This window comes from Manacus vitellinus, unplaced genomic scaffold (genome assembly GCF_001715985.3).
Source record: "Manacus vitellinus isolate BGI_N305 unplaced genomic scaffold, ASM171598v3 scaffold_31_pilon, whole genome shotgun sequence".
Lineage (NCBI taxonomy): Eukaryota > Metazoa > Chordata > Aves > Passeriformes > Pipridae > Manacus > Manacus vitellinus.
The window spans coordinates 9058266-9082302 of NW_021940379.1; the positions used below are offsets into that span (position 1 = coordinate 9058266).

At 39.2% G+C, this 24037-nt stretch overlaps 1 protein-coding gene across 2 annotated transcripts; it reads right to left on the reverse strand.

Annotated features, from left to right (window-relative positions):
* Positions 1–1770: 1770 nt before the first annotated feature.
* On the reverse strand, positions 1771–20822 carry MAPK1 (mitogen-activated protein kinase 1). 2 transcript variants are annotated; one of them, XM_018076264.3, is made up of 8 exons: positions 20645–20822; positions 18772–18961; positions 12972–13088; positions 11745–11859; positions 11070–11201; positions 8987–9096; positions 8141–8264; positions 1771–5863 (listed from the first exon to the last, which is right to left on the reverse strand). In XM_018076264.3, the coding sequence occupies exons 1-7, from the start codon at positions 20653–20655 to the stop codon at positions 8148–8150; spliced, it is 792 nt and encodes a 263-aa protein (XP_017931753.1). In that variant the 5' UTR covers positions 20656–20822; the 3' UTR covers positions 1771–5863; positions 8141–8147. The 2 variants fall into 2 exon arrangements, with proteins under 2 accessions (XP_017931753.1, XP_025751273.1); XM_025895488.2 differs by having other exon boundaries at positions 8137–8264.
* Between the last annotated feature and the right edge of the window lie 3215 nt (positions 20823–24037).

Here is a 24037-nt window from a genome sequence, read left to right on the forward strand (position 1 = left end):
GATATACTGAAAAAACAGGCAGAGTTCTGGAAAACACCTGAAGGAAAGTTGTCAGTATAATTTATAAAGGGGAAAGACAGAGGGGTTACAGAACAATTCTCGCATATAACTCCCAAGATCAGTCCTCACATGAACAGCCGTGAGCAGGGCTGTGATGGGGATGTGAACACCGGCACCTCTGGCACCTTGCACAGCACCAGGGGGCTGTTTGCAGACTCACCAAAGCTGCTCTTGGAACCGGAGCTGAGGCTCTAGAACTCCTCTGAAGCCTGGAGAGTCACGTGTGGTGAAAAGACACATCAGAGCAAGAAAACCATCAACAGACAGCACACTTGGATGCAATGATGTTTGTAGGTCTTCTACACACCTCGAAATTTTTTTTAAGCTTGTCAAGTGTAACATATGTGCAATTTAGTAGAAAGAATAACTGAAGATGACGTGCATGACACAGAAGCATCTTTGGTCTGTAGAGAAATACCTGGGTCAGAGCTCTACAAAGCTTGATGCCATCAGACCTACACTAGTATCTCTTCCAATAAGTAGGGCTTGTACTCCTTGCCAGCCTTCCCGAGTATTCGAGTGCACCGCCTGTCCCAGCACAGGCAGCTCAGCTTCCAGAACATGGGGGCTCTCCCTGGAACCACCAGCCCCTGCCCAATCCACACACCCAGCTCGGGCTCCAACAGTCCAAGAGTGCCCACTACACTTGAAGATTTACAGATGGAGAGGATCAGCCTCCAGTTCTGGTGAAATACAGAAAATCTGCGTGGTATTTCAAACTAACCTGACTGAAACAACACGACAACATGAAGTCAGCCAGGATCCTGTCAAAACCTCCACGGAGCCAAGCTGCAGTGCAGCCGTACCTTGAAGAACATGCTATGGTGAACACACGTTCTGCCAGGGAAACAGCCACAGCCAACAAAAAGTAAGAACACACATAGACCCATCTATGTCAAGAATCAAATTCTGTAGTATTTTGGGAAAAAATTCTGTATGCTGCAGTGAAAGCCAAAGAGGGGATGCAGAGATGCATTTTGACAAGCCAATTCTCAGAGCTGTTACAGAGCTGTCAGTTACAGCTAAGCTCTCTTTAGTTTCAGGTCACATTTTCTGTGTTTTCATATTAATTAGAGATGTTTCTAGCTGACATTATCCAGCTACATCTTTCAAGAGTTCAGTTCTTTGGCATAGTCTGATTTTAGGCTAAAAAAATTTCAAAAAAATTAATTAAAAGCCTATGACAGTGATGTAACTTACTTGCACTTCTCCCAGAAACCCCACATTTCAAGCCCATGGTCTGAGAAGAACATTTTTATACTGAAATGATGAAAATATGGTCTCTAAGGGCTGTGCAAGTAGCAATTTTCGAGATTTCATGGGAACAGTGTAATATCCATATAAAGAGTGTCAAAAAAGCCTGTGACCCATCAGATACACTGGATCAATTCGCATCACTGTGCTCAACAAGTCAAAATGCTGATGATTTCATAACTTTCTTGCACAAAAGATAAAACATTTCTGCCTGTCTATAAAGAAACTTCAGCTGTGGTTCGTTTGGATGGCTTCCCTAATTTAATTACAAACTGGTACAGTTCTACAGTGAGACACACACACTCTTGAGTATTTACAAACACTGACTGCAGGCTGCTTCTTGTGCAGGGAGGGTCAGTTTTGGATAAGCCAATATGATCCACACCAGCCTCTGGACCAGCAGCTCGGGGCAAAGCAAAGTCCCAGTCATTCTATATATGCACAGAACTATGCTGGTTTGGTAATACAGGGACACAATTTAATGATTTTCTTTGCATTTGTTTTTACAAGATTCAGATGCCAAAAACAAAACAGAACATTAAGTTACCTGATTTAAAAAAGAAAATCACAAACGTTTACAACATCAAAAGAATAAGACGAAATATAAACCTTTGCTACTTACAATTGATCTATACAGATTAACCAAATCACAAATCTGTCACAATATAAATGTTTAATTGTTACAATGAATAAGAACATACAGAAAATGATTTTTTTTTTTTATAAAATCTTCCTTTGCTTTTTTATTTTAAACTTACCATTAACTAAATTAGCTATGCAGGACTTGTGGGGTACATGACTAAGAAGGCACCAACAGTACAAAGCAAAGACAAAGCAGTTTGAGTATTTCAAGAGTGCTCTACACTGATACAACACGAGAAAAGGCAACAATAGTAAGTAAACCAGCTGCAACCTGTAGAAGTTTGTTCTAGATTTACACATGTATTCCAACTTTTACATTTCCGCCAATTTGTCACTTGGTTTGATCACAGCACATGCTACAAAAACCACTGTAAGCTTCACTTTACTAATGTGCACTTTTCGCTAATTTAGTGTCTTGATTTCAATTGTTAACTAAACCATTTTGAACCACAAATGTATTTAAAACTTAGTAAAAGGATTGTTTGGACTTTTTCATTTAAACCACTGCATTTACAAAAATATTTCCCCTAAAATCTGGGATTGCTTGAAGACATTGCTGTACAAATATAAAAGTACTATGCAAGGGACCAAATTCATAAGTATATGGTGTGTATGTAGAGACCTATATTTATACCATATCACTGTGCTGTAACAACACAATAAATTTATCAATAACCAAGGACTATATAAACTACACTAACATAAGCAAATATATATTAATAAAGTTTAAATCTATAGTACAGTTGCTCAGCAAACAACTTTGACATGGTATAAATATATCGTAGCATATTACAGTGGGCAGCAACAACAGGTTTTAGTTTCTCTCATCCACAAGGAAAGCCCTGCTCAGCTCCTCGGGTTTGGCCACTGCCCAGTTATGTCACCAGTGTTGCTCCCAAGCTCTGGCACAAACCAGGCTCTGGTGTCATGTCACAGGGGTGGGGAAGAGGCTGGCAACAGGCAGGACAGCAGAGGCAGACACTTATTTGCCAAAGCATCCATGAGAATTTTGGGTTTGCATATTTTTCTTCAGCTGTAAGGTTGGAATGTTTTTGACAGTGAACTGTTTACATTCCTTACTCCCAAAGCATCTTTACCATGAAATATGCATGCTACTTGGATTAAAAGTTGATGTTCTCCGCTCTAAAATATAAAAACTGCATAAAGAAAAAACCCCAGTGTAAAATGATGAAATAACTGACCTAACACAGTGTTGTTAGAGGCACCTTCTTTTAAACTATTTTCAGAATCTGACAAAAAAAAATCAAATCATGCTTTGGCATGTGACACATCAACAAATTCAACCCACCAATGTTTATTGAATTCGGTAAAAGACTGATGGATGTGGTTATGGATCCTGATGGATGCCAGTGGGATTCAGCAAGAGTAGCTAAGTAAGAAAGCCCGAAAGCACCAAACATTAGGTAAAGCAAACCCTCGGCTTCTCACTCGGAGAGATGGGATACAAGGGTAAGTCTACACCTCCCCAAACATCCAAAATGAAAGAAAGTATTAAAAAAAAGAATTGGGAAAGAGAAGGGTGAAGTAAGCTGCCAAAGTTCTTCCTTAATAAATTAAAACTGAGGTGTTACAAACTAATTTCAGTAACAGTCATCTTTCCAACCATGCCAAAAATGATTCCTGTTGTAATGATGATCATACAAGTAGCAGAGAATCTAGAAATATTTCAGCTTTTCAAAACTGAGTGAGAAAAGCATTTTGGTAAAGATGTGTAGAAAGGTCAAGAGAAATTTCTACACTAGTATCAACAGTCAAGTGCATATTTCTTCTATAGAAGTGTTTTTAGCATAGGTTCCGCACCACGATCCAATGGTCACTTGTGCAGCGTCCTGACAATGCTCCGAATTTGTTCCCCGCAACAGAGATTTATGTACCACAGGAATTTCCTAATAGAAAATGCCCTTTAATGATGAACTCCTGTTGATTAAAAATTAGTTTTGGCAGACTAACACTTAAACTAGAAGAAAAAGAAAATTTTGAAATGGAATCTTGTAAGCACCCTTATCTACTGAAGTCTAAGTTAATGGCTTTCTAATTTCTCTGAAGAGCAGACTAAATGGTATGAGGAAGCCTGGAGTTATTAACCAGCCAGCATCCTTATATACTACAGTAGCAATTGAACCTGATTTCCATTCAAAGACATTACCCAAGAGGAAACCAAAAACTAATTCTTAATGTTAATGTGAAGATATAAGATTTAAATTTATTTCCAGGAATTACAAGTGCATTTTGTTAATATTAGCAAGCAGTCTTTATACAATCCATTCTTCACTGCTGCCAAAATAAAATGAGAAAAAGACAGCAGAGATATGAAAAGCTAAAAATAGAACTATTTTTCCTAAGTTATTTGTTGAATAGCATTTCAGTTGAACACAACTCAGAGGTAACAATAGATTATTTTTTTTTCTCAATCATAGGCATGTGGCACTTAGACAATCATCTTTGCACAGAAAGCTTTAACAGTCATGCGAGGGCACAGTAATTATTTTAAACAAGGCAAATTTCTCACCACAGAGAGCAGTGGGGAAAGAAAAGGAGGCACTGCACTGGAACATAACACCTAGTAAACTCCACATTATACAATTTCAGTAACAAATACTTGAAAAGATCATTAAAAGATATACAATTTTAAACGTTATTTAGTGCTAGCTTTGTTTGGTTGTCCTAACTCAGCATTATCAGAAAAGTTTGATAGTACTTGACAACAGAACAGTACTTCATGTCACGAGCTCATGGAGGCTTGATTACAAATCACCATAGTGTAGGTTGCAAGAAATGAACTTGAGATGCTGACATGCTGTAGGAGCAAAAGTAAAATCAAACTTTCTCATTTAAAGATGCAGTGTTCCTCTCTGCAAGAATTCTGAATGTCAGTGATTAGATTCAAACGTAAAACCTATCAATCCTCATCTGAAGCACTTCATTGGTATGCAGGATGTAGACTGAGTTTATTAACATCATATTTTGGTTTCTTGCTTGCCACCAGATAGGGCTGCCTTCCCCAGAGAGCAGCACTGGCCATGGGGTCATCATGCCATTGCGGGTCTCCTACCCTTCCACCTCAGGGGAACAGAGGCTGGGGATGCCACGCTGCTCATAGAAACACCACTACTCGGGATGAACTTCGGGAGTGCTATGTCTCCAATACGGTCAAACTTTAAATGATCTCTTTTAGAAAAAGTGGGGAGAAAAAGGTACAAATTTTGTCAATACGTGGAAAAATGATGAATTCGGTTACGTTGGGTTCCTATGTGCCTCTTACACTGTATAGAATACCTGCACGTGCAGCACAGGACACCCAAACAAGTGCATAAGCAAGATTAACATGAACATGACTTATGCTGCAATCCATAGCACAATGGTACACACTCCACCGGATGCCAACCAACCATTTCTAGTTAAAAATGACGTGCAAAAAAAAATCTGGGATGTCACTGACTTAAAGTGCCCTGAATAGTAGCTTTTCTTAAAAAAAAACAAAAATGCCAGCGACTTCGGTAAAGTCAGAAAAACATAGTTCATGGTGTAAACGTCTTACAGGTTAATGAATTATCTTCTTGGATATTGATCCAGGAGTGAAAGGAACCACTGCATCTTTCAAACCAGAAAGCAAGCAGTTAAAACACGGGCAGCAGTAGGTGCACGTACAGTACAGTACTGCAACAGGTCAACAAGGGGCATTATGCAGAGGAGTGTCAATTACAATTCTTCAGCCTTAAAGATTCATTGAAAGCATGAAAAGCCAAAACTACCAGGAACCGCCCTCCTGAATGGCTCAAAGGAGTTAGTGGATAAGCTGAGAGAGGCCACGAGACATGACCAACAATAAAGAACTGGGAAGAGGAACAGCAACGTTTGAGCATGCCCAGTCCTTTAAGTCCTTGTCCTACAAAAGAGAGCAGAGACATATTTCAGTGAAGGAAGTTTCACACTGCCTTTTAAAACAAACACTTTCCTATTTGTGTGCTCTGTGCACACTATGTTTACCGTGAGTCAGACAGCGGGACCAATATAAGTTAAAAAATAAGTCAGAGACAGTGGATATCGGGGCATTTAATTTTAAACTAAAATTTTCAATCTTCAAAAGATTAGGAAGTTTAAACATAACTAATCAATGAAGTATATGATTTGGTTGTCTGAACCAAAAATCTGTTATTTTCACATTGCTTCTCAAATCCAAAAACTACAACCCAGGGGGACACTTTGAATCTTGAGAAACAGCCCAGAGAGACGAGCTGGCTGGTAAAGCCTGGGAGGGAGTGTAGGGGAGTAGAAGTGCCCAGGAGGAGACTGTTTCTGTCCCATTTTAAGGCAACTCCTGGGGACTGGCCCCAACTAGGATGTCAGCTGTTGTGCTATGGCATAGCTGGCAATTGTAACCACAAATAACTTGGACAAATTACCAGCATATCCTTATCAAGCTCAGTACAATATTTCAATTTCAGCATCGTGTTGGCCAAGCCAACTCTGCACAGTGGCATTTGAAGGTAACACTTTAAGTAAACCAGAAATTTCCAGTCGCACCATATCACTGATATCTTTATCCCTAATTCCTTTAGCCCTTAATCCCTAATACAAACTAGGTATGGTGTGGACAAAGAGGCAAGCAGGAGAGATCACGAACTACGATTTACCAGCAGTAGCTACTTGCTGTCCCTTCCCTGACACCATGGCCTGCTAGCAACAGGTTTCATCTTGCTCCTAAAAACTTATCTAATTCTCTTCCCCAACGTGTACATGCACAGTTCGTGCTCTTGTACAGAATCAGCTTCAGAAAACATGGATGGGAAATGAACACCAGTCACAACACTATATCCCAGCTCTGTTCCTACTGGCAATGCCCAACTATTAACAGCCAGCTGAGTGACTCTCAGATTTCTCTAACATGCCATTATTACAATAGTTTCAATGTCAGCTAGTAAGCTTAAATAAACAGAATGCAGTATTTGTAAAAATCGAAATGACTTCATTTGTGAGCTTCTATACACCCGAATATTCAAGATAGTGGCAACAGTAGTTACCTTATTTAAGTAAAAACTGTATTTTCCAAAGTTCCTCCCCAACTTTTTTTCTTCCTTTCCTATGAATTCATCATTAAATAAAAACCTGGGGGTATATGCAATGCAGAAACTGAAATCTCATTTTTAGTGCAGAAGAATTATTGCTTAAAACAAAGCCACAAAGCTCCTACACACTGCCAGCAGAGCTGGGGATTTCTGGCAGTGAGGAAGTTCCCTGGCTCAAAACTTCCCCTTCCTGCTGGAACTGCCCACACAAACCGGTGATTGTGGAATGCTGCTGGATGGAGGACAGCACAGAGAGCATGAACCAGGCAGCCCACAACAGGCTCTCCTCTTTGGTTTGTTTTTCTTTTCCAGTCATAAAACTTTGCTACTTTAACCTATTAGCATCATAGAAGTTTCACAAGTATTACAAAAATTATTCAAGTCAGTATTTGACCAATTCTGTATGAAACTCCTGAGATGTGCAAGCCTTGTGGTACAGGAAGACCAGTTAAATTAATTGATTAAAAAAAAAAAAAAGAGTCAGTGAATACCAGTACATTACATTTTAAATTAAAATTTTAGATCTTCAAAATATTAGGAAGATTAATTGCAACTAATTTATGAATATTTAGATACCTGTTCTTAGTTACTCACACTATTTCAGAGTTACTTAAAACTGAAGATAATTCATACTGAAGCTTCGTGGTTCTTTTCCCTTTTCAATAATTTAAGACATTCCTCCTCTGTACAGTACATTTAGGAGGAGGGTTTTTTTTAAACCGTTTGGAGCCATATGACAGAATAATCTGTAATATATGAAGGACATTGCCCCTTAAAATGTTTAAAATTTGCATTTCAAAGCGTTACCATCACTTTCATTCCAAGCAGCACTATTGAAATGTAATTCTTATTCCTTAAAGGTAATGTACAAACTAGGTAAACATCTGGGGCAATTGCCTGGATTCCACAGGGGCACTGCAATGCTGTGGACAAACAGAAACTGTTTCTTCAAAAACAGAACAGGACTGAGCTCAGGTCCTTGGACAGGGAGTTACTGGAGCACTGGAAAAGGCAAGTCCTACATTTCACTAGTGGCAACAAAGTCCCAAATTGTTCCCCCTGCCCGAGTGGTCCCACACTGCTGTGACTTTACCTACACACAAATTAGGATCGGTGTCCTGGCTGGAATCTAGCAGTTTCCTCAAAAATCAGTTCTTTCAGCTTTTCCTTCGGCAAGTCATCCAACTCCATATCAAACTTGAAGGGTGCTTCAGCTACAGGCTTGATAATGCAAAGAAATATTATTACTTTAATATTACTCTTCTGCTGAATTTCATGCAGTCCTTGTACAGATGGGGAAAAAAATCTGAAAATGCCCTTTACAAAAATATCCAACATTGCAGCCTTCAGGGCAGAACTCCTATTAGTCCCGTGTGTGCTTTATACATATTAGTTCACCAAGTTTTAAATCAAATGACAGTAAGGAGCTACTCAAATCTAAACCACAAGTTAAAATGTTTGTTACAGGCTCATAACTCAGTATCTACCTGTAGAAAAAATTACCTTAAACATTGTATTTCTTGGAATAAACATATTTGTCCCTTAAGGGAAAACTAGCTCATTTCCTCCTCCCTTAGTTCTTCACCAAAAGTAACCAGAAATCTCCTCAGAACTGTACACTGAACTACAGCAAGTTCTGATTCAGGGTTTCTAAAGCATAATCCAATGGCAAACTCAGTCATTCTCCGCCTTTATCTCAGACATTATGAAACAAAGCCACATCAGCTGAGAATCTCCATTTCCTGGAGAGGACACCTTAGCATCTATTTAGTGTGTGGTGTCTCCAAAATGCTGTACTACAGTGAGAAATATAAAATTTTGGTAAATTGATGGAATTCCTTCTTCAGCTCCATCAGAGCATTAGAAACACCAGCCTTAAATTAAAGTAGGAAATAACCTGTTGTACAATTTAATCAATGTTTACATTTTAACAATGTCTTTACCTCATCGCTTGGATCATAATATTGCTCCAGATATGGATGGGCTAAAGCTTGCTCCACTTCAATCCGCTTATGAGGATTAAAGGTCAGCATTTTATCCAACAAATCGAGTGCTAAGAGGGAAAAAAGTGAGCAAGAGTTTAATACACACTCCACCAAAGTGTTACAAACACGGATCTTACACAGAGAACTCCCAGCACCCCAAGTTCTGTGCCAATGTCAATGTATATCTGGAGTTCCCTGGCCAGAGCAGCAGTGACAGAAGCAGCAGACTGTGAGCTGTAACCCGGGCAGAGGTCTCTGCCAGCCCATCCATCACCATTCCTGGGCTACAGCTGCCTTTGGCACGACCTGTCTAACAGGTCACCCTTCCACAGGCCCTGCAGCCTCAGAACAGATGTCAAGGGAACAAATGCATAGAACCCTATGGAACAATCTGGTTTTAACTACAGCAGAAATTAAATAGCCGAGACTACTTCTTCTCTCAGAAAAATGCTTTGGATTTTTGTGCCAAAACCCAAACCAAGCTAGAGCTTTTCTGAAATAAATAATTAAGAATATGTTCTTATTGTGAAAAGAAAACTGCTGTTTATGGACAAAAATGTTATCCAGAGTCATTAGGAGTTCTAGGTCATCCCAGTGAACTATTCTAGCACAACCAGCAGCCCAGAAGATACTCTCCAGAGAAGATGCAAATATATTTATATTTATGAGATTCAGGCAAATCTGTTGAAGACAATTTGTAAAGAATCTATAGAGAACTTGAAGATTCAGTAAGACAGCGAGTGAGGTCTGATGAAACTCTGGACAAACATCAGTGCAAGGAAAGAAAACAGAATGATTATAGGAGCAAGAAGCCCAAAGGTATCTGCAGTATCCTAAATTCCATCACATTTCTTCTCACCACATGATTTATGAACCAGAATGTTAAACAGAGGTTTCTGGCTGCAGCACAGCTTTGCCCCGGGATGAGGTGCACACCCAGCACTGCATTCAGCACCAGCTCCAAAACCCTCAAACTTGCCCCACAATTAACAGCTGGTATTTTGCTGCCATTTTCCCAGCACTGGCAGCTCACGTGCTCAGTCTGTGCTGGAGCACGTTCTGCACAGTTCTCTCCTGCAGTGACTGACAACCAGCTCTCGGAAAAGCTGCCCTGTCAAAGCTGCTCTGAGGATGTCGATGAGAAGTGCTGCACAAGTCAGCTAACGGCACATTCCCTCAGCTTAGGCACCAGCATTTGCAATCTGAGCTGTCAAAGCCCACGGTAACAATTCTCACACTGATGAGCACTGTTATAAAAGCAGAATAAATCACTGCTGTTTCTCTCAATGACAAGGATAATCAGTTTGACACAGTTCCATCTGCAGAAATTAGCTTCTAAGTGGTACTTCAGTACCTGATCATATCCACTAAGAATAAAGTATCATATCAGTTAAAAAAGGAGTAACTTATGAATTGTGTCAGAGCACTGTACTGTGAACAAAACAACCCTTAAACTCTATGAAGTAGTTTAAAAGGCAAATTAATTGCTAGCTAGCAAAACAAAATCAAATTTACCCTTTACTAAAGCCTTGTTAAGAAAGGCAATAATTATTACATTCCTTGCTTTTATAAATTTTGCTCAACTTATAACTGAATTCTTTAACCCATTAAATTGTAATCTTTCGTGGTGCCTAAGGACCTGCCCTTTGACTGACATGACCCTGTTTGACCTAGAACTGACACTCAGTCTGCACAAACCCTACCCACTGCAGCAGCAAGCTGCTGTCTCCTGGCTGATGTCAGAAACAAAGTTCAGGACTTGTTTGATGCTGATGTCAAAATCCAAATCTGATGTTCAGCACAGTGACAGGACTTTGGATTTTACACATAAGGTAAAGATCAAACACCACAACATGTAATCTTAGAGTTACTAAAAATTTAAATTTAAAAAAATAAGCCACTATGAGGGTTTCACACTGGTTTGTGATTTTATACTGGATTTATAGTGCTGTTTTAAAGGACCTGCATGTTCTATTTAGGATGGTTTTAAAAACTCCCATCCTGTCATTATTTTGACACAATGTAATAGAGCATTAAATACCTTTGGGGTCAGCGTTTGGGAACAGCCTGTTCCATGGTACCTTATTTTTGTGTGGTAGGGAAAGCAAGTAGTTTCTGGCCTTTAAATTTATTATACAATTCAAATCTTCTTGGGAAGGGGATCCAAGTATACCTAAAAAAATTAATACAAACAACAGTGCATTCTGTGAAAAGCACATTAATACAGTTGTATCTATCTGGTAAAACTCAGTATTAAAACTGATGGGAAGACGATTTCATACTAAATGCTTTAAGAACACAGAATACCTCAGAAGATTTTAGAAACCTTTACTAAAAACATTTTTTTAATAAACAAATGCATTTGAGTTTTCTAATGATCAGTAACTTGTTAAAAAGATCCAAGCAAGTGGTTTATCTATAGAAATTTTAAAAATTTTACCTGAATCTAATAATACATGAGCTTTTTAAGTATCTTTTTTAAATTTTACTTTAAAAACATCTCTGCTGATATAGTAAACACATTGGTAAGTATCTTCTAGTTGTCCCCAAACCAATGATTAGATGTAGAAATCCCTGCAGCAATAACTACAGGGAACAGCTGATACACCTACAGACCTGTACCTTACACATTGACCCACAGGAGAAAGACCAGCCCAACTGGTAGAAAAGACGGAGAGAGAGGGATGTGGAAATGCTGCTTTGCCATAAAGCTTACCAAGGATATGGTTAAGTTGGTCAAGGTAGTGTTTTCCTGGAAAGATAGGTCTGTTGGAGAGCATCTCTGCCAGAATGCAGCCCACTGACCAGATGTCAATAGACTTGGTATAACCCTGCAGGGAAGCAGAAACATATTTTTGTCAAATTTTTGCATAACTGCAGCAACATGTTACGTTAGTAAATTGTGAAAGCGCACACAAATAATCTTTTTCTTTTTTAGATGAGTCATGCTTGTTCACGCTGTTTGTTTTCTCTGTAAAGAATGAAATAATTAAGAATCCTCTATCAAAACACTACTTTGAAGGGGTAGCAAGAACTGAATTATCTAAGACATGCTTTTCCAAAAGGATTCTCAAAGTTTAGCTAAATCTGTTACCAACTGCAATTTTTCAAGACTCCCTGATTTTATAGCAAATTTAAACTAACAAATTTTGGAAACCAAGTATTCTTATTTCCACAGCTCCTGACAGTGCCCTAAACATGTGTGGAACCCTGGATTGGTCAGATGTCTGTTTTCTAAAAGCACCTTAGACACATTATTGCCTCAACAAACCAAACCCACCCAACACTGTAAATCCTACAGAAACAACAGTGTCTTCCCAAAATATCCAATACAACCCCAGGTGTCACCCAGGTGTTTTGCTGTGGGAGCCCACACAGGGGTTCTGGAGGACACCCATGACCCACAGCACACAGGGACTGGACACACCTTAAAACAGCCACAGAAGCACACAACAGTAATTCCAAGCATATAAAAAACAAAGGAATGACTTCATGGAGACTATGGGAATGCAATTAAGATTGACACATAACAAAGATCACATGCCTTCATTCAGAATCAGATTCACTCTCATTATACATTCTAAACCTAAATTAAGATGTCAAGATAACATTAAGGCAGCGTTTGCAGCCTTGCTGGAGGCAGCAGTGGAATGCTCATTCCTAACCCTTCTGTCCTGCTCACTGGCAGAGCAGTCCCATGACTGCCAAGGAACTGGAGACATGGGAAGTTCTGCACAGGATTACTCAGTTGTAGCATCCAATAATTGATTCTGGAATCACAAATTTATTGCCAGCCAGTAGCTGTACTGCAAATCCATTACCATTTTCCCCCAAGACTGTGCAGGCATTCTGACCCTAAAAACACAGAGAGGGGGAAGTACAGCTGGTACTCACAAAGGAATAACCAGCCCCAGAAGCACCACAGCAGCACACTGTGTCTCACCTTAGAATTCAGCATGATTTCAGGAGCCCTGTACCAACGTGTGGCCACATACTCTGTTAAGAATCCTGTGTGGTCATGATCAGGATCTGCAACACGAGCCAATCCAAAGTCACAAATCTGGGTTTAGAGAAAGAAATAGGAAAAAAGGCAAATTAGACATACGTCTTCCAATATTATAACATTACTAATTCATCATTCCCAACCAACGATGGAACATCTCCAAAATAGTAACGGCAACCTATGTTCTTAGAAAAAAATTAGTACACAAAGTTTAAGAAAAATGTTTTGGATCAATTACAAAGAATATCCAACCACCATTCAGGGGCCAGGAAGAATAAACACTTGGGGGAAAAAAAGATGTTCCTGGTGCACAATTTACATTCCACTATGTCATGGCTAGGCTTCGAACACGAAGATTTGGGAAGGACTCTACCCACGTTCCACTCTGAGCCTACTGAATAGCACCTCTGCCAGACAGCTGGTGAGATACAATGCTCCAAACTCTTAGAAATTCACCAGAAAACAAAAAGAAAAAGCAATTAAGCTTTCCAGAAAACAAAATTAGCAACCAACATATTTGTAACCAAGTTCAACACCCATTCTTACAAAAGTTACCACCATAACTGCATCTTTGCACGAGAAACAACCTATCCAATCATGAGATAATGGTAGACTGGAGAGATTACAGGTTGTTGAAGGAAGCATAAGCTTAAAGAAAAAAAAAATACCCCCAAAACTAAACACATGCAAAAAAATATTTGTCAACACTGTATCAGATAAATAGTTTTATCTAACCAGGAAAAGAAAAATAAACTCTGATTTAGACTAGCAAGTTCAGCAAAAAGGAAGAGGTGGGTTTAGCCCTGCTCTGGTAAGGAGGCTCCACAGCTTTCAGAACTATTTAGTGGCCCCCCTCTCCAGAGAGAAATTAAAAAAAAAAGTGAAAATGTGGAGACAGACAGTGTTCTAGAGCAGAGCAGCTGCTCCTTTCTTACGTTCCCAAAGGTCAATGGCAAGACGGTTGAGCAGCACATTAGACATGTTCCTATGGTTCTGCTATCCCCCAAACAAATACCAGCTTATGATTTCCACACAAAGTGTATTTGCATGAAAGAATATGTACTCTCATGAAAACAAGGCATCAAATGCAGGAGTGGCAAACAGTTGGAAGTTTCCTCTGCATGTTTTATAATATTTACTCTTTTATAGTGAATTGTGTACATTGATTATATTCAAAATGTGAAGTAACAATATATTGTAGTCAATAAAGGCAGTAATGGATAATCCTATCACAACCACAGAAACCTCACTGCACCCTGGCAGCTACTCCTTAATTTTCCTGGAGGGACAACCTGCCTGTGAGACAACTGATAGATCAGTTAGGGAAGAAGTGATTCAGCTGACTAAAAGCTACCTCTAAAAGACAAGATTCAGCAGCTGACTGTAAAACACAAGGTCTGAAGAAAAGGAAGTGATGAATGTCATAAGCCAGGCTGCATGACCTGGCTTTAGCTACATATTAAAAAAATAAACCCAAACCCCTGAATCCTTAAAAAACAAGCCCAGAAAGAACCCTTTTAAACATGTCAAGGTTTTCCCAGGCTACAAGACCAGAGCAGCTGCCTTGTGTGCAATTAGCAGCTTACATAAAGAGACTCGGTACACATAATCAGAAGAGTCTCCTCTAAAGACAGTAACAAAGAAACTGTAGAGGACAGCTTATGGAGAGTTCAGAAAATAATCATGCAGGCAGGCAAAATTGTTGTAATCTCTTCCTCCTAAACTCAGAAAAAAGCTAGATAAAAGCTAGATACTCCAGGCAAGGAGACTTGTGCAGAATTTTAGTATTACACATAAGTAAAGCACTAGGGTTTGTTACTATTAAAACAAAAGAAGAAAGACACTCTCCGGTTCACAGTGAGGAGCAAGAACTGAATTACAGAAGGTGTCTGTCAATCTCTGAGTTGAAAAATGCACATGGGATGGAAAGGAAGAACAATGACAGAGAGAGCTCATTAAAATGACAAAAAGCCCCTGCTGACTGGAGCAGAAACAGGTTAAGCAGAAAAGAAGAAACACCATTAGTGAGAAAGGCTTCAAGGTTGAAGATGCAAGGAAGAGGGTTTTGGCTGCAGAGCTGACAGAAGTGTTAAAGCAGAGCAGAGTAAAGAGAAGTTGGAGATCCAGAGCTCTGCCTGCAGTGCCAGTGCAAGGGACAAGAGAAGCTGGAGAGGTCAGAGTTGTGCTCTGCAGTCCCGGGTGTGAGGGACAAGCACAGCACTGGCTGCACACGTGAGGGTGAGGGCACACAGTTCCTGCATAATGGAAGACCCAGGTATGGCAGTCAGTGCTTCATTCCTTGGAGAGACAGAACAGATGCTACTGAGACAGAAGAAATTACTTCCCCACTAAATAAATAGATTAATTCATTAATAAGATGCCAGCATCCTAGTCATATATTTAGCTTCCACTTCTTGCAAACTGTTCTTGCAATCAGTATCAGGGATGGTTGGGATTTTTTTTATAAACAGAGATGACTTAAAACTGGGTGAAGCTATCAAGCAGATGGGAAGATTCAGGAGGATCATGTAATATGACCATTTACTAAGCAAATGAAATGACACCCAACAATACTACTAACATACTGAAATATTTGCAGTTGTATTGCTGAGTAGCCTGTGCCTGCATGTGTGTATTTGTATAAAAGGCAACAGAGAGGTCTCCATTAAGTTTAGTTGTTATTAATAAGATGGCAGTTGAAACAGTTGCATCTCTACAGTTAGTGGTAAAATTCTGAAACAAATAACATTTTTTCCTTAAAAAACCATCTCTCACTGCCTTCCTTTCAAGCCTGTTGCAGTGTGTAACAATTCTTGGTCATTTAACACGTGGGACTTTTCACAACATAGATGGAAAAGCACAACTTATAATATTGCTATAATATGTTTGTGTTTTAACTAAGTCAAATGAGTAGATTCTCAGCTGGAGTAACGTGGGACACTGAAAACATGCAACGTGCTAGTTGAGAATCTGTTTAAAATAACTTTGATCTCATTTTCTGAAATATTAATGCCACTTGCCCAGGAATTTCCTATGGCCATGGGAGTTTTTATGTAACTTACTTCATTTACAGAACTACAAAACGGGTCAAATTGTTGGATGCAGAGAATCATGAAATCATGTGAAAATACTTGTAAAAATGTTAAACTATTTAGAGCCTATTCCAGCCTGTCAGTGGCACGTCAGTACACATTAATCTCATTCATGGCAAAGATGCCAGGCTGCAAAAGAGACCAGTATCTTTATTGCACAGGACTCTCACTGGAGAAAGATTCCAAGTAGCAGTTTTCAAGAAATCTCAAATCTAATTTTTCACTGCAAATATGTAACAACAGACAGTACTTAAGTCAAATGAGGTACTTTCACCAGCTTTCATTCACCATGTGGTAGGTCCTCTTTAAGGTCTCAAACATTTAAGTCTGTAGCTTCGCCTAAAGAAACAGAAACAGCTTTAGCTCTGCACTCCTGCAGCCTTTCAGCTGCTCAGGACAAGCCACGGCATTCACAAACACATTTGGTCAATAGAGATTAATATACTTTTTTCCTGGAAATGAAATCTATAATCCAGAGGTCAAGATCATGTTTAAGGGTGAAGAAAGAAGGAGCTCTTGTTACAACCTGTAGAACTCTGAGCTCCAGAAGAGAGTTCTCATAACACCATGAAAGAAGGAAGCTCACAGAATTACCACTCAAGATGAGTAAACTTTCTATTTTCCTTCTTTCAAAAGTGTGATTTTAAGTTGTTTCACTCTATGTTGTTTTGAGTTGATGTACAGTAACCAACTCTGTGCCCTGTGCAGAGCTGACACACAAACTTGCACAACGGCCCTCAAAGAAACAGGTTAATACAAGTTCAGTATCCATAGACGAGACCCAACATGTACTGGTTTCCAATTCTGCTGTTCAAACTTTAGATGTGGTATTTGTACAGCACCAGAGTTCCCTTTAGGTTATGAAAAATCAAATGCTGTCATATAGACTCCTATACTCTGCACCAGGGAGTACATATTGCAGTGGCAGGTTGCTTGAAAATCTGATAAAGGAATTGTAACAGAGCACACTAAGGTCATATTGTATTATTTTGCTGTACAGTGAGTTTACCTTCTTTTTCATGCCCAACTTCTTCATGTTAAAACATTGCCTATTATTATTTTATTTCCTTAAATTACACATAGCCCAGAGTTACACCCAAACTGTTCTTTCCTGCTTCTATCACATAGTTGTAGATTTAACTCCATTTCTTTCATGAACGGGTTAATGCCTTTGAAGGGATCTGATGTAATAACAGCTGCTGAAATCCCACAGCAGGAGTCAAGAGGTGACCAGCCCAGCAGTGCATTAGGAAAAGCTGACAAGTAGCAGTGGGAATGTAAAGCAAACCAATCACATAGCCAGTATTTAGAACAGACCAGCATACGAACAGCAAGGACTTCTCTTGGAATTGTAACAGCCTCCAACTGGTTCACACTTTGAACAGGATATTTTTGTTTTGCTTGAAGTTTGTTTATTGAAAAAGTTAGAGCTACACTAAAAAAACAGAGGGTAATTAGGAGCAACAGAGTATACAACACAGTTGTAGCACATCAAATCAAGTCCTGTAAACTCCATAATCTCACTCCATTAGTGGCCAGCAGCAAACACATGATGTACAGCGTAATTGGGAACATACTCCAAAGCCTCTCTCATCTTCCATGAATTTGCCACAATAGGACTCTAAACCAGAGGTAGCTCTCAATAGCTTTTTTTCCCTGCAAACTTGCTTGGGGGTGGTTTTTTTTCCAAACTGCAATATCTACAGTGCTCTGTGGTAAGAAATTCCAGAGCTTAACAATGCTGCGAGTGGTACCTGCTCCTTTCATCCCCCCTGCCTTTTTCATAGGTAAGGACAGTGAACAACTGTTCTCTATTTACCCTCCCTATGCCACTAACAATGTTATCAAATTCTATTGTATTCTCTCTTTTCCTCATGCAGTATCTTCCAGCAAAGGAGACCTGGGCTAAACAACTCTTTCTGATATGGAGAGCTGTACTTTGAAATCCTGGTCTCCTCACTTTCGAAGATATCATAGGGAGAAGTGTGATAACTATGATCACACCAAACTGAAGACTCAACCAACTGAAAGGTACAGAATAGGATGTTTTCTGTTTTATTCTCTATTTCTGTTCTAATTCTCCACACTTGGTTTGCTTTACTGAATGCCACTAAGCATTGAGCTGACATTTTCCAAGAATCATAACAGCTCTAAGCTCATCCTTCTGTAGTATTAACGAGTACAGCGTCCATCACTGGAAATGCAAATTAGGAATCTTCTCTCTCCAAGTAATTGCTGTGCATTTAATCAGCACTGAATCTCACATGCCACTTCAGTTGCCCACAAATACAAACAATGAAACATTAACAGTGTAAACAGAGAACCCAAAACTTGAAATATACACAGTTGTCAGTTTACTTTTGAGGTAAACATGATTCTGCTTCAGATCAGTATTTTCATCCGGCTTTGAAAGAGGCTGTTTCCAAGTCAACCTCCAGATGGAAACAGTGATGCACTCATTACAGTAGCCTAACAGAGATTCTTAGTCACTCCAATCTTGATAATTATTTTATCAAACCAGATAATGTATTGGCAATCTCTCAAGGATAAAAATCGCATTAATCCCCAGTAAAAAACCCACATTCATGGTTATAGCAGGTAGTTTATGAAGACCATGGTAGGAAAATTTGTAAGACATTTCAACTCACCTTGAGATCACACGTGGTGTTAAGCAGCAGATTTGAAGGTTTGAGGTCACGATGAAGCACATTGGCTGAATGGATATATTTTAACCCTCTCAGAATCTGGTAAAGGAAATAACAAATGTGGTCGTTGCTGAGGTGTTGAGTCTTTAAGAGCTTGTAAAGATCTGTCTCCATAAGATCTTGCACAATGTATCTGTAAGGCATTAGATGTAAGGCAGCAAAAAACCCGTGGTGTCGTACTAGATATCAACACACAGTACTCAATGGAACTTCTAGAACAATTTTTCTCTTTTTTGTCTTTTCATGACAATTATGAAACAAACTTCTTGCTTTAGAATTTTGGAATCCAATCAATCCTGTTACACGATGCAGCCCTTTACAGAACTAAGAGGTACCAGCATGTGGTCCTCTCCAATTAATCATCATAAACCTCTATTTCTTTATAGTAGAGCTTGACTTTTATAGGAATCCTAATTTCATCTGGTTCCTATCCTGCTTGCCAAGAAACAAAGGCAGGTTTTAAGTTAATGACTAATAAGCTTCGAAGATACTTGCTTGCAGTTGCATAGCAGCATAAAAGGTAAAAGATCTGATCATTTCTTATCAGTGTTCTCTTCCATCTCCCCACTTCAAAAATTCAGCTGTTCTTCTCTACTATATATATATTTATGCTACATTAAACACAACGGTTCCTCTCTTACTCAAATTAAATCCCAGTATTTTCAGACAGATGATTTTTTTCCTAAGATTGCAATGAACATTAAAAAAGGGAATTTTTTAATCTGTTTTGACAGCAATGAGTTAAGTAAAATTTTCTTCCCTCATAATTCAATCTGGCTGCAAAACCCTTGGGGTGTAGTTCCCTGATCACTTTTCACTGAACCAGGATTTTGTGAAAACACACCACTACTGCCATTCCAGTTGGGTATTCCCATCCTCTCCTCTGGGTATTTATACCGGACCTCTCAATCAGGACACCGTTTTACAGGCACCATGCACTTACATCAGTCAAAAGGGCCCCACATAAGCCTGAACTCAAATAATATATTGATAGTGTGAAGTGCAAACATTTGACCTGGACTCAATCCAATTTCTGCCCACACACACCTGGGGCTTGTATTGGGCAGACATCTACAATGACCCACAAATCCAGCAGGGACAAATGCACGTGGACTGGGGAAAATTCAGCTGCGTGAGTCTAAGCCAGGCCTTGTATCCCAGGTCCAGCCTCCCAGCTAACACTGCCTCACCTGACAGACACACACATGAAGTCATAGCCACACAAACCCAAGCTTCCCGTGAAAAGGACCATCAGTGTAACAAAAAGGACAGATCTCCATGTGTTAATCAGGCAATTACCTGCCCCTGTGCAGTTTCAGACCTTTCACAAATGCACAAAGCACTGCAAGACTGGGGGTTGTGTTTTACTTTATTTTAATTCTTTCCCCCTAAGAGGTATCAAGTTTATCCTTTAAAATTTTAGAGAATTATAGCAGAGTCTAGCCATTTTATTTTCTCCTCAAATCAATCTGTTTTAACAGCAGCTCTATTAAGAGCAAATATAATTTTAGGATTAAGTGACTAAGCTAAATCTTTTCTACAATGTAGAGTTCTCTGCCTTGGAAGAGAGAAATTAACATTTTTCTCTTTTCCTGGACAAGAAAGGACAAAACTAGAGTTCATCTACACATCAAATTTATCTATTTATCTATAGACTGAGCAAATACTATTAATTTCCCTTTCGATTTACAACAATAGAAGCCACCTTTTATTAAAATTTAGTAAGGAAGAGGACGAAGAGGAAGAAACAATCATAACAGAGAAGGAGGCAACCATCACTAACAATGCAGAATAACTTAACACTTGCAAAGGATACACATCTTTCATTTGTTCAATAGTTGGAGCTCTGATAATGTCATTTATTCCAATAATATTCTCGTGCCTGAAGCGCAGTAGGATCTTGATCTCCCTCAGAGTTCTCTGGCAGTACGTCTGATGCTCAAAAGGACTGATTTTCTTTATAGCAACTCGAACTTTGTTGACGTTATCATAAGCAGAACTAGAGGAGAATCAATAACATCAATTATAACGAATATTAAATTAATTCACTTCAGAAAGAATATGAATTCAATGGAATGTAGGGGTGATGCACTTGGTTTACATTTATTTTTATCAAATGAAGAGAGGTGACAGCGACACATGTCTTTTAGTTCAGAGAACAGACAAAAATATGGGTCTCACCAGCCACTGGCTTTCCCAACTGACTTGGAGTCTGCTGATTCTTGGGATCCTGGACAGAGGAAGAAGTATTTGGTTTTCTTATCAGCCTGTAGAACAAACAAGCGTGAGGTTTTTTCTATATGCTGTAATCATCAAAAGTTTGAGAGAAAAAGTTAATCTTGAGTTAACCCACTCACGTGGGGCACAGAAAAGCCTTCAGAAACCAGCTTTCAAGCAGCAGAATTCCACATCCTATGTCTAACTCCTGCAAGCAATACCGTTGTCACAACCTCTTATCCCTCCATTGATGTACACTGTCGGCACCTCTGTAACACACATGGAGGAACAAAAGGGGTGGAGAATTTGTGAAAACACCTTTCCAAAGATAATAGAGTTCAAGAGGAGAAAGATGTATCCAAGTGTACACTCAGAGGGGAGGCAGCAGCAGGGCAGGGAGGGATCACAGGGATTGGGACCCACATTAAAGAACACACTGGTTGCTACATTCACAGGACTGTCATTCCAGGAGCTCAGAACAGCATTCCCAGCTATCCCAATAAAGCAGGCTCAGCATCTCTGTTCAACATGCCTACACATGCACGAAGAATATCACAGCCTGAGTCTAATTAAAAGGCTCAGTAAAATACACACAAATTTCTAAAATCTGAGTGCAGGCTATATCCTAAAATGTTATGAATCCTTACAAGTTTTAAGATGTTTTCTATGGTTCTGTTTATATCAATGACAACGCATCTCATTATCATACACCTTCTACTTGTAATAAAAGTATATGGTAATTCAATTAATTAGAATTTAAATGTGTGTATACGATTCTTGTTTCTTTCAAATTTCCTTTTGGTCACCCCTGCATTGTTTGGAAATTAAAAAACAATCAAATTCCATACCTTTCAGTTAACCTCAACCATTTAATATAAAAAATAAACATACTAGCCGGAGAGGCTTTACATCCCACTGATTTTCTATAATTTAGTCCCAGAACATTCTTTGAAACTCTCTTAATTGGCCTTACTCTGCTGAGATGACCAGGTAACTGGTGACCAGGCAAAGCAGAATAAAATACAAAAATCCAATTAGAAAAGGAGACCTAAAAGGAATTCAAATGCCTGACCACATCAAGGCTCTTCTACTAGTAACAGAGTATGGTGCAACAAGGTGTTTTGAGACACTACTGTCACCACTAGATACAAGAGTGTTTAACATTTCTCACTTCCATTATTAAAACTGACATGTAATTTGTGTTGTCAGTAAGAGCTTCACACAGCTCATGCACATGTAACGTCCTTTTTGCATGGTTTCTCCACAGAATCCCTTTGACCTGCCTGGATCCCTAAACTCTGTTCTGTACCCACAGACTGCACCATTTATTTGTCTCTAGAAACCCTGAACTCGGATGCTCCACCAGCGCTTTGAAATGCCACATGCTGAGCAAGTATTCATTACAACTGCTGCTGTTGCATATGTATATGCATATATAGATAACACATTAGCAGTTCCTAAGTCCCAAAATAGATAATAACCAAGCGCCATAAGTGGAACTTGCCATCGCCTTCAAAAGTGCTTTGGCTACAGTGATTTCTGAGCTCATCACCTGCAGGGTTTACAGTGTACCAGTAAGGCAGGGCACAAGCAGAAAACAAAACCAGAAATAACTCTGAAGCACGAACAACCTGGACTGAGGAAAGAAATAAAAGAACTCTATGAACCATTTTATCATTATACACAAACCTCCTGCATCCTCCTTTGTATTGACTTGAGCAATTTTTTCTTCCACAATGCAGAATCTTACTTCCTCTCAAAGGACTGGACAGTAGCAGCTATGCAGAGCAGAAAAAAGGCAAAATGCCAGTATTTACCAATTGATGATGCATAAATAAAAGCTCCTAATCTCTTACAATAGTTGATAAATCTCTCAGTTACTGTTTCTCAAGCAAAGGTTGACTACTGATGAAAAATATGCATCTTTCCTTGTACAGATTAAAAGAACTTGAATTCATCAATTAAATATGCCAAGATTTCCTCTCTTGTAGCTGTTTCACTTAATAGTTCCTGAAGGATTTTCTTGCCAAATAGTTTATGCTGTTATTTAGAAAAGGATGGGTAATTTTGCTTTCAGATGGTTCAACTATAAAACACAATTCAGTGTGGAAAAAAAGCTGAGTATTTGCAGTAGAGATGCAATGAATTTCCTCTCCAGGGTACCTTTTCCATACGTTTTTCTGTTTGTATCAGGAGATCTCCCCACACTAACACCACTAAGCATGCACTGCCTCAGCTAAGGGGAGCAAAACTGAAATATCGCCTTGCTGAAACATTAGAAGGGACACTGGATTTATTTCTATTGTCATGCTTTTGGAAGATGAGCCTTTCTGTAACTTGATTAAACATATGAAGGACTACCTCAATTCCTATGAGCAAGAAACTAATCATACAAGCAGTCAGGTACACTTGCTCATGCATAATACCTTAAATGTCATGCATAATACAGGTACACTGAGAATCTGTATTATCTAGTTAATATCATTTCACATTCTACAGCCTTCAAAGCAAATTTGGTTTTAAGTAAACTCTGTGACCCTTTACAAAAGTGCTTTTTCAATTTGACATGTGCTATAAAAAACTATGAAAGCTACATATCAGACTGAACTTCAGTGGAACTGAAGAGCCATGCTACTACCAGACCCCTTTTAGGCCTATGAAGCCATGTAGCAACAACTACTTCACTACCCAGGGAGCACCATAAACTATCAAAATTGGGTCATCTGTAGGCCAGATTGAGTTGTTTCCCAAAGCTTTCCCTGTTTCTCACAATCTCCCTCCAACCTGCCACCAGATTTGCACACTCCTCTCCAGAACTCTGCTGAAGAAGAACGCTGCTCATAGTGTGCACTAGTAGCGTTTGCAAATGAAACCAGTACAAAAGTGAGAATCCAAGTCCTCTCTGTGTCACCCCCCTGCACTCCACGTACCAGCTTATCACTTATTATTAGGGTACACCTCAGCCACAGCTGGAATTAAAGATCTAATTTTA